Source organism: Trichoderma gamsii, assembly GCF_001481775.2.
Source record: "Trichoderma gamsii strain T6085 chromosome Unknown Scaffold_1.2, whole genome shotgun sequence".
NCBI lineage: Eukaryota > Fungi > Ascomycota > Sordariomycetes > Hypocreales > Hypocreaceae > Trichoderma > Trichoderma gamsii.
This window is the reverse complement of record NW_020171338.1, coordinates 391,815-403,164: the sequence shown is the minus strand read 5'-3', so window position 1 is coordinate 403,164 and position 11,350 is coordinate 391,815. Positions and strand designations below refer to the sequence as shown.

The window sequence follows — 11,350 nt, the reverse complement described above, 5'->3', positions numbered from 1 at the left end:
CTTACGATAGCCGCCGAGATGTTGCGGCGCTCGGCCGTATCCATCAGCATCGCCAGCCCGTCCGCCGAGCTTCATAGCCGCCCTGCGGCCTGTTACCGCGACCTACCCGAGCATGGAAAAGGATAGATACTGTACATGCTGGAGATTAATGACCCGAACAAAAGTTGCGGTGACGTGACGTGCTTTCTGCGCCCAATGACTCGTCGAAATTGGAACATGCCACCTCAGACGCAGCAGAATGCGCACATGATCCATTGACCCGAAATACCCTTGCCCAACTACTATGCGTTATCTCGAACTGATTGAAAATGATAGATATCAAAAACATACCTTCGTGCATGTACCTATTTTACTCACCAGCAGAGGGGACAAGAGCGACAGCGAAAAAGACGGAGCAAACATGCGGAGTTATGCAGGCTAGATGGCCAGAGGCAGCTCCCGTTGCTCTGCACAGCCAATGGGATGCGACGCAGCCTTGTCGTTTCGCCTCACGTGGTGAGTCGAGACGAGGCAATTAATCAAATCACGGCCCGGGCTGTTCGCGTTGACGGGCCAATTACGGCGCTTGGTGTAAATGAACGTCCCTGTTGAGCTACTATGTACATACAAAGAAGAGCCCGCCGGTCTGAGAGGCACCTTTTCAGCCTATCGTACGGAGCACCTGGCAAACAAACAGGCCAAGATCTAGACTCTCACCTGAGGAAACCCTTCAACATCAGACACGAGAATGGCACCTTGGCAGGGCGGGAATTTTAATTTAGCCTGGCCTGGACTACCTGACGTGCCAGGTATGAGAGATCCAGCATGGACGATTTGCTGCTAACAGTATAACCTCCGCACAAATCGCCATTTTTTTTGTGCTGGGGGGGCCAGTATCTATATACCGTATATGATAGCTTTCCTTCTTCTCCACCATTTGATTTACAGGTGTACACGTAGGTCGGTGTAAGTACATGAGAATACGGAGGCAAGGGTAGCGGGATGGCCCGTTTGAAACGTTTGAAGATGAGCATGGGTGCGATAACAGACGATTTGTTGATCCATTGCCCGGTTGAACCGAGGCATGCTGAGCATGTCAATCCGTCAATTCTCATTACTTGAGAAATAGTAGGGCTACCCGGACGATATGAAACGGCAAGACATGTGGTCGGGGGACCCGTTATGATGTCAGTGTCTGGTCCAGGGGTCTCTGATCTGATCCGGAGCTTTCATGCCATGATAGTGGGCATTTATAACAGTGGATTTCGTCGATTTCGAGTTGAGGCACTTTTGCATAGCATTACTCAGCTTGAGCGCTCAACCGTGCTTGGATGGCATGAGCTTGATTCAACGCATTTTCTGCAATGCCATGAATTGTGCCATGTGGCTGATGGGCGCCGTAAAAGAGTCAAATGTGTAATATGCGAAAGCTGTGTCCATGTAAAGACCGCAAAAAGTGGTGGTTTCAGCTTCAGCTTCAGGTTTTTCAGTATACGCGAGACTAACTGGCATGACCAATGCCGAGTCTTCCCTTTCTCTTCCTCTTTCTTCGCTTCCAGCCACACCCCCCTTCTCTTTCCCTTCTTCGATTTGATCATGTAGCATCCTCGCCGACCGGAATCTGAGTTGACGTGATCCAGTTCTCCATCTTGGCCTGGCCCCCGAGGTTCTGCTGCGCCGTCTTCTTGGCGTCCTTCTTCTTGACGATCAAACAGAGCACGCGGCCGTAAATCGCGAACCCTTCATATGACACGTCCATTGCGAGCTTCTTCTTGTAGTCGTCGTGGAACTGCCCCTCGGACTCTGAAGCGGGCAGTTTCACAGGGCCCCTGAGGCGTTTTGGCCGGCGACTGTCCGAGTCCACATCGATAACCGAGGCGTCGTCTTCATCGCCGTTGTCGTCGTCAGAATTTACAAACAAATCATCTTCGTCGTCGTCTTCGATGGTGTTGCTCCGTGGGCGTTTTGCTTGCCGGCGAGTGTTGGCGGATGGAATGTCACTGAGCGCGATGCCCTCGTTGTCGCTGTCCTCTTCGATGCGGATTGGTGCGAAATCACTGGCGTCGACGTCGATAGGACTGGAATTCGTTTCCGCTATGAGCTTGGATGCGTTGGATTGGATTGTAGACTGGCCTTTATCGTGGAAGACTTTGTGTTTTGAAAGTAGAGAGTGGCGCGTGCTGGTTTCCATCAGGAACATGGATATCTCAAAGTCATCTGCCAGCAAGTTAGGATTTCTACTTGTTTGCTCGCACCAGGTATATAATGCGCCAAGAGAAGGATAGAGAGAAGGAAGGACAAATTACCCTTTACGATGACATCTTTGATTGTCTTCTTCTTGGCGCTCTTTTTCCTACTTCTTTCTTTCTCTTCACGTAGCTTCGGTATCACCAGCGGCCGGATGGCTTCGATGACCTGTGGGAGAATTGGATTTCGCGGATTCAGAAGCCATGACTGTGCCAGTGCCGGGTTGTCCAAGTATATCCTGCATTCGAGGACAGAGTATTTTGTGATTCTCAAATACCGGCGTATGGGCGCCATTTTGTTTCCTTCTACTACAAATGCCTGCTTATCGTGAAAAAGCGTGAACGTTGAAAAGGGAGCTGTCAACGCTCGCGCTTCATTCGCCAGTGATGTAATGGAGGCTCTGCTCCACATTCGTCCGCCAAAAAACAGGGTCCAGCCACTGTAAAAGCTCCCGCCATAGCGGCCAATTGGAGCAATGGATCGCAATTGGCGCGGGGTGAGTGGTGGCATGTCGCGAGAGATTGGCTGCTAGAAGAAAAAAAACCTTTATTCCTTGGGATTGCCGTGCCAAAGACCGCCAATTACGCCGCATTCTGCCCAGTGAGGCCCCGAGGCCCAGCGCGTACCAGTCATCCGGCATGGTCTTGGTACGAAAATGTCAAAGTCATGGAAATCGACGCTGAGGCTGCCCCGCTCAAGCTTCCCGTAAGCTGGATCGAACTTCAGATGACAATCACGAGATGATAGCTTGCTGACCTTTGACTGATAACCAGAGCTCGACCAAATCCAAAGTTCCAACAGCAACTCCTGCGCGACTGTACGGACGGCTACTACAAGTGGCAGACAGACAATAGACCCAAAGAGAACCCGTTTGTGCTTCACGATGGCCCGCCATATGCCAATGGGCCGCTCCATGCCGGCCATGCGATCAATAAGACCCTCAAGGACATGATCAACAGGATACAGGTGCAAGGAGGTAGACGAGTCATGTATAGGCCGAGCTGGGACTGCCATGGCCTTCCCATTGAGATGAAAGCTCTCGGCGAGAGCGGCACAAAGGGACTGAGCCCGCCCAAGATTCGAGAGTCTGCGAGGCGCCTGGCAAGCAAGACGATTCTGGACCAGATGAAGGGATTTCAGTCGTTTGCAGTTGCGTCTGAATGGGACAATAAATGGACTACCATGGACCGGGCCTTTGAGATCCGACAGCTTCGCGTGTTCCAGAAGATGGTCCGCAGCGGCCTCATATATCGCAAGCACAAGCCGGTTTACTGGTCGATATCGTCACGCACGGCTCTGGCCGAGGCGGAGCTGGAATATCGCGACGATCACGTATCGACTGCCGCCTATGTTAAATTCCCCATCATGTCTGACTGGAGCTCGATTCCCGGATTGAACGAGTTTAAAGGACAACTGTATGCTGCCATCTGGACAACTACCCCCTGGACGCTTCCTGCCAATAAGGCGATCGCTGTGCACGACGAGCTCGAATATGCGTTACTGCAAGTTGGGAATGAAGGGCTCTTGGTCGCGGAGAGCCGTATCGAAGAGGTGCAAAAGAATATACCCTCCGCAGTGCTCGTTGCGAAATCGATTCCTGGTTCACATTTAAAGGGTCTACAATATCGGAATAAGCTGAGGGGGGCTTCCTCTACTTTACAGCCTATTGTTCACGCTGATTTTGTTTCTGCTGATTCAGGAACTGGGCTGGTTCACATGGCGCCCGGGCATGGACAAGAGGATTATCAAGTGTGCTCGGCGTTGGACATTGAGGCTTTTGCACCTATTACGGATGAAGGCTACTTTACTCCTGAGGCTTACCCGGATGACCCTGAAAAACTAACGTCTGCACCCTCTATTCTTGACGGTGGAAGCCAAGCTGTACTGAATCTGGTTGGTGAGGATGTGCTCTGGACTCATAAACTTCAACACAAGTATCCATACGATTGGCGCACCAAGAAACCAGTCGTTATTCGCGCTACAGCACAGTGGTTCGCAGACGTCGGCAGCATCAAGGAAGACGCCTTGCAGGCATTGAGCAAAGTGCGCTTTGTCCCAGAGTCTGGCAAGGTTCGTCTGGAAAGCTTTGTCAAAGGTCGAAGTGAATGGTGCATATCTAGACAGCGATCTTGGGGCGTGCCTATCCCGGCCCTTTACGATGAAGCTGGAAACGCAGTCATGACGGATGAGTCTATCGAACACATCATTTCTGTCATGGAACAAAAGACATCGGACGCTTGGTTTTCGGATAGCGCAGACGATACGACTTGGATTGAACCATCGCTAAAAGGAAAATATCGCCGTGGAACTGATACCATGGATGTTTGGTTTGACAGCGGAAGCAGCTGGACAGAGATTGGACGTCCTGTGGATGTCTACCTTGAAGGCTCTGATCAACACCGAGGCTGGTTCCAGTCAAGTCTCCTGACATTTGTGGCTGCTCAAACAGCAGATGGCAAGTCTGGAGCTGACATTGCTGCACCATTCAGAACACTCGTTACACATGGCTTTACGCTTGATGCGCAGGGCAAGAAGATGTCCAAGTCTCTAGGAAACACCATCGGTCCTAGTGAAATCATGGAAGGCAAGCTTCTGCCTCCGCTTAAGAATAAAGGAAATGATACTGTTACGCGATATGATGCGCTTGGCACCGATGCCCTGCGGCTCTGGGCAGCAAGCAGTGATTTTACATCTGATATTCTAGTGGGAGCATCCATCTTGCAACCCATACACAGTGCACTGATCAAATACCGTACAACGCTGAAGATGCTCCTTGGATCACTACATCAGTCTGCGCTTCAAGCACCGTTGACAAAGCTTGACCAGATTGCCATTTTGCAGCTTCAGGATGTCATGGCCCAAGTCTGGGAGGCATATGGCAACTACGAATTCCATAAGGCTACGGGTTTGATTAACCGATGGATTGCGACGGATCTCTCCGCGTTTTACCTGGAGGCGCTGAAAGATCGCCTCTACTGCGGCGACGGGGGCGGTGTTTTGGTGCCCATCTTGATCGGATTCTTGCGAATGCTGTCACCGATAACGCCGATGCTGGTGGAGGAAGCCTGGTCTCACAGGCCAACATGGATGGCAGAAGATTTGTAAGTTGTGCCCGCATGTGATTTCTCACTTTCACCATTGGTGCCTAGAGGGTCCCTTTTTTGTGTCTTTCTCCAACAAAACGCTAACCCCCTCGCAGGTCATTCGAGAATCCGGCACGGCAGCTTTATAACTCACGTGTGATTGATCCCGCGCGCTTGACAATGGATCAGGCGCAACTTCGTCTCGACTTGCCTATCCTATCTGCCGTGCACGACGCAGTCAAGGCGGGGTTGGAGCAGGGCCGAGAGTCGAAAGCCCTCGGCAGCTCGCTCCAATGCTCCGTCAACATATCCGTGAATGATGACCGACTGGCGGGCGTGTTGAAGGAGTACCTGGACGAGCTGGACGCCATGTTTGTGGTGTCATCGGTGGAGTTGAACAGCCCCCTTGCGCCTGAGAGTCACGACTGGTGCTATTCAAGGGAGTTTGCAGTGGACGGCGTGCAGGGCGTTGTGCATGTGCTGCCGCCAAAGGGGAGCAAGTGTTCCCGGTGCTGGAAGTATATTGCTGAAGAGGAGGAAGGGCTGTGCGGACGATGCGATGAGGTTGTGGCAGCCTGATGTGCCCTGTAGATCTCTGTTCTAGAATCTGTAAAGTACAGGCATGGGTAGGGGTATGTATATTTGGTGTATTTGGTGCTTGTTATATAATGAGTGTACGATAGATTTGTTGTATAAAGAAATAAGAATAAACATAAAATGGGAATACGAGAGTGATAGATGAAATGAATGACTGAAAAATGCTGCACGAATGATGCGATCTCAGTCTGAAAACGGCACTGATATCATACTTGCCGAGCAAATAGGCTTTTGACGTGACGAGATGGCGCTTGTGCATGATTTTTATGTGCCATGCACGATTTGAGCGTGTCAGTGACATCCTCGTACATGCTGGGCGCACTAAGAGAAAAAAACCGGATCTCATCTCCAAAGGCAGGGACAGGCCCGCCCAAGCATTCGCTAGATTTTGGCATGATTTGACCTGATTCACGCAGAGATTATTTGGAGATTGGAGGCCCCGAAATGTCCGAGCTTCAGCCGCAAAAAAAGGGCCCCCAAAGCCACTGGAGCGCAGAACAGCAGCCCGAAGCTGGTTGCGCGTCCCTAATAGTGAAATCTGGGCTTGCGCTGCGCCTCGTTTGTAGAAAGACGAAGCATTGGGGCGATTATCGATCGTCTTTACTCCTTGTAGACGCTGTTGCTGCTAGCAGAGTTTCTTTCTTTGTCCCGAGGGCGATCAGCCAATCTGTGCAGCATCTGGATACTGACTGCTCTTAGCCTAGTGGCAGCGCGAGCCTTGTGCTTGTTTCCACTGCCTTGCTTGATGCGCATCACCAGAAGCTCGTTCGCCTGTTTCCCATCCCTACAGGTAGCGGAACTTGCAACACCCCTCATTACAACTCCCCCCCTTTTGTCTCTCAAACTCGTCTACGTTTTGCCAAGTTTTTAATTCTTTCTAATCATCTTCTTCTCTTCTTTCTCCTTGTTCCTGTACTCTTTATATCCTTGCAGTAATTCTTAATTATGTGTCCTGCCCTTTCGCGCCTGCAGTAGGACGACCTCAAACAACGGACATTAGAGCTGGCGGCGCTGGCGACTATGTGCCGGTGCCGACGCAATGGCCGATCATCACATGCCTGCGCCGCGGTCTGCAGGATTCTTCTCAGCTAGCCACCGAGACGGGCGACGAGATGGCCTTGCGACGCCAGAGCGACGGCCGAACAGCAGCCACGAGATGGGCAAGTCGAGCGTTGCGACCAGCCAGCGGGAGGACGACGACGACCTGCTCCACGACGACCACGACCCCCTGAGCTCCAGCCATACCGAAGTTTCTTCGCACGCGGACGACGGACACGCACATACACACCGGGAGGAGCGAGAGCGCGCGCAGAAGAAGCACAAGGGCCGGCTGGGCGGCGGGTTCCTGCTGCACGACGCCTTTGGGGGAGGACGGCTGCTGGGATCTCGTCGACAGCGGGCTGCTCACGCCCAGGCTCCTGCTCCTCCAATACCGCAGCTGCAGCTGGGTGGTGGGCGTGATGCTTCGTTTGAGGCTGGTCCCGGCCCTGAACGGGGCATGCGACAGAGCTCTGCGCCCATCCGGCCGTCTGGAGAGCCTGCCAACTCGCCGCCGAACACTGGCCATTCGGCCGAGGGCAGGATGCTCGCAGACTCTCACCACCAAGACCCGCACCCCGTAGCCGATCTGGATTCGTCGCAGATTGTGCATATGGCGCTCAGTCTGAGCGAGTCTCGGCGCCTGGCCTCGCGACGAACCGGTCATAGAACGGCCGCTCCTCCACGACTCGCCCCCCTACCGGACGGGAGCTCTTCGAATAATATCCGACAACATCTTCAGCAGCAGCGCAAGTTTTCACGGACGGAAACCCCCAATCTACTCCAAGAACCATCGTCTGGACCCTTGGTCCCTGGATCGAGAGGCAGCGGAAACTTCCAATCCTCGTTTGAGGGTGCCCACGATTCGCAATACCGGTATCAGTTCTCTGCGTCGACACTGGCCAGAGCACACAAGGCCAAAGTACATCTCGAGCTATGGTCGCAGTACAGACGGTTGCTTGACGTGCTGCCTCCTTTGAAGCCGGGTCTCGAGAGGCCTACATCGGGGAGCTCACCAGATTCTCCGTTTGGAGTAGGCTCCCAAGCGCTCGCTGTAACGCTGGGCCGGCAGTACAACCCCTTGCAATACATTCGAAATCGCAAAGTACGGGCTCGTGAGAGAAAGGTCATCGACGGAAAGCGGCAGGGCTTCAGCGATGTAGACAGCGTCAGGCAGTGGGTTGATACGGTCTACCGACAAAAGTCAGTAGTGGGGACGCCGCTTGCTGATGACGGGCCTTCCATTCCTCCCTACCACTCTGCCGAAGAGGCGGATATGCTGCTTTCGCCTGCGGACACTGCTGCCAGACCGCGACGGCCTCGAGTGGACTGGTTTCTGGACCCTTGCGATGTCATCGCCGACGCATACTGGCTGGAGCAAAACGGACACAAATACCTTATTGAAGATCGCCATTGGCGTAAAATATTTCCATCTGTATCCTCTGATTTGAGCAGGCCTTTGTCTCGAGAAGTGGAGGAATCCAGTAGCAAGATCTCGCCATTCACAACGAGGGATTATGAGTTGACTGAAACTATTCCTGAAGGAAAGGAATTTGGACTCTCGAAAGTTCGCTCAGAGCTATCACATACCAGTGCCAAGGATCGAGCCAAACAGAAGTTTCATAACATAAAAGGCTTTCACCATCGACATGCAAGCGGTGGTGGTGGTCACCACGGGAAGGATTCCTCTTCGGAAGATTCAAGTAGCGACAGCGATTGTGAGCCAAAGAAGAGGGCGAAGCTGGTTCGTAAGGGAACCATCTCTAGCAACTCGAATGATTTACTCCAAAAACAGATGATGGAGATGGTGGCCAGAGAGGCTCGCGAAAGAGAACTCGAAGAGTCGGCTCTGGTCCATAACGAGAGCGCGGATGACCGAAGCATTGAGCAGCCTCCGTCTCGATTGCATAGCAGAAGAGGCTCTTCTGTGGCGGAAATCAGCGACTCCGAGCGCAGAGCTGCCATGTTTGACAGGCTGAAGCAAGGATCTCCGACACGCACGAGTGTTGATGCCCACCATCATTCCATTTCTCCAGGGAAACGACTCTCACTTCCAAACTCACCAGAGGCCATACCCATTCGCAATGGCAAATCTGAGTCGGTTGCCAGTGCTGAAACCTCGCCACTCTATAGTCGATCAGCATCTCCCACCAGAAACCCCATCAACAAGATTAAACAACTGATGCGTGACAAGAACGGCGAAGCTCGCGGAGGGCCTTTATTGGACGACCCTTATGATGATGGAGAGGGCCGACTGTCGAAACGTGAAACCAATCTGGCACGCTCAGGCTCGACGTCCACTCTGGGCAGGGGCAGGCGTCAGTCTAGTCCAGCTGGAAAGCTGCTCCCTGGAGGATCAGATAGCAGCAAGAATCTCCGTCCAATGGCTAGCGCTCGGCTTCGAACTGATGAAGGCGTTGGCCTACGAGGCATGTTCAAAGGGCCACGCATTGACAATGTGCTCCGAGGCGGTGTTTCAAAGCTGGGAGACATGATACGGAAAAAGGACGCAGCTGGCGAGACACAAGATCTCGATACGACGGATGAGTCCGACAGCGATAGAATGAGAGGACGGAGATCAACACCAATGACTCTATCGCGGAAACCCTCTACAAAAATTCAAGAAGGGCAGCCCAAGCATTTCCTCGATACGATGCCTGAATTCCGACACATGCCTAGCTATCGCCACCTTGCCAATGGCGAAGAGAAGCCCACCAAAGCTGATGGTCGTCGGCCCGGCGAGCTTGATCTTCTCCGGCCCCCTCAGATTAGCATTCGAAGCGCATCGTCGTCTGCATCTCCTCCGATTTCACGCAAACTTCGACTAGGAGGAGACTCAGACGTCTCTGACCCTGAATCCTTACTAAACAACAGCATCCCCGACGGAGTCCGAGACGCAGACAAGCGTCTGAATTCAGCCATTTCACTCAGCGACAAGGATAATCAGCATGGACGCTCGCTGGGCCACAATTGGTCGATTGCGGATCGTGGTTTGCACAGCGGCCCGGCGAAGCTGACGAAGCGCGAAGTTGCCAGGATGCGGGCTCTGATACTCAGCTCTGGCGTCATGGCCATGGAGATGCACCGCCGCGCATACGAGCAGCACAAGCCTTTCAGCAAGGAAAATCTCGCCTTGAACGAAGCCACCTCCCAGAAAGAGCCCGGCGGCGTTCCTTGGACAGATATTGCCAGGCTTACTCCTCACCAAGTCCAGGTCAGACTCCAGCTTCAGGAGCAAAAAGGGCCCTTTTGCGAGATGTATCCCCTCGCCGCCCAGACACTCGGCGTAGCCATCCAGTCGTGGGGCCAGCGATGGCAATCCTCGGCCGACTACTTCAGGGACAAGACCGTCCACGCTCTGCGCACGCGCGTCTGGGAAGTCCGCACGCATCTCGCTGACGACCTGTCCGAGATGGCCCGCAACGCTGCCGACGAGGCAGACGAGATCAGCCGCGACCTGGCGCTCGGCCAGCCCCTGAAGATTAAGCACGTTGTCGACACCATGGAGAAGATGCTCCAGACGCGCCGCAGGAGGTTCCGCTGGCTAAGGCGCGGGCTCTGGCTGACGGTGGAGTGGCTGCTCGTGGGCTTCATGTGGTACGTCTGGTTCATGGTGATGATATTGCGCGTCTTCCTTGGTGTTGGGAAGGGTGTGTTGCGGGGCGTCAAGTGGCTTCTATGGCTATGATGGAAAGACAGTTTATACTCTTCCCCGGACGGAAACAATACTCTTAAAGAGCCTTGAATGTAACATTCATCAACATTATGCTCTATAACTGTTACTATTAACATTATGGGGATTCAGCAATCATAAAGCTGTAGCTCCATTTTTTTTGTTCTACTTTTCTTTTCTTGTCTGATACCCCCCTTCAACAATATCAATTACATTTCTCAAATCTGGGTTTTAGTGCCTTACTGTTTTCATTATATCTTTTGGACTTGAAGGGATAACTTGGTGCATAGCCATGGAGTGAGGTAGCTAAAAATTATTTTTTCTTCTGTCTTGGCTTCGCTTTTAAACTTATACATGTTTTAAATGAATAAATCATCAAATTACTTTTCTCAACTTTCTTCAATTACGCAAATATATTGACTATATGTTTATAAAATATTTTATAAATCCTCTTCCAATACGAACCTTTTCGATCTTTTCAGCTGGGAAAAGAAAAAAAAAAACAGAGAAATTTCTGTCTATATAAGTGAAACTGTAGACTCTTTCTTTCTTTTCTTTCAAAACTTAACGCAGCACGTGAATAGGGACTACAACTCCCAAATTTGAAAAGTGTAAAATTTTAAATAGTAATGACAAAATGGAGAAGATGATGGGGGGCCGTAGAGGTAACTTTCTCGCCTGTTGACGGGAATTTGCCTAGAAAGAAGAAGATATAGGGGGACAAGAAGAAAAA

At 52.0% G+C, this 11,350-nt stretch overlaps 3 protein-coding genes across 3 annotated transcripts; 2 read left to right on the top strand and 1 right to left on the bottom strand.

Moving 5' to 3' along the window:
* Positions 1-1,573: 1,573 nt before the first annotated feature.
* TGAM01_v200116 (hypothetical protein) lies at positions 1,574-2,520 on the bottom strand (the record flags this gene model as incomplete). The annotated part of the gene is made up of 2 exons (XM_024548484.1): positions 1,574-2,196; positions 2,286-2,520. The coding sequence occupies 2 exons, from the start codon at positions 2,518-2,520 to the stop codon at positions 1,574-1,576; spliced, it is 858 nt and encodes a 285-aa protein (XP_024406699.1).
* Positions 2,521-2,881: 361 nt separating this feature from the next.
* TGAM01_v200115 (hypothetical protein) lies at positions 2,882-5,888 on the top strand (the record flags this gene model as incomplete). Its single annotated transcript, XM_024548483.1, has 3 exons — positions 2,882-2,931; positions 3,000-5,327; positions 5,426-5,888. The coding sequence occupies 3 exons, from the start codon at positions 2,882-2,884 to the stop codon at positions 5,886-5,888; spliced, it is 2,841 nt and encodes a 946-aa protein (XP_024406698.1).
* A 1,057-nt stretch (positions 5,889-6,945) lies between these two features.
* On the top strand, positions 6,946-10,632 carry TGAM01_v200114 (hypothetical protein; the record flags this gene model as incomplete). Its single annotated transcript, XM_018804617.1, has 1 exon — positions 6,946-10,632. One exon carries the CDS (start codon positions 6,946-6,948, stop codon positions 10,630-10,632), a length of 3,687 nt encoding a protein of 1,228 aa, XP_018662157.1.
* Positions 10,633-11,350: the final 718 nt, after the last annotated feature.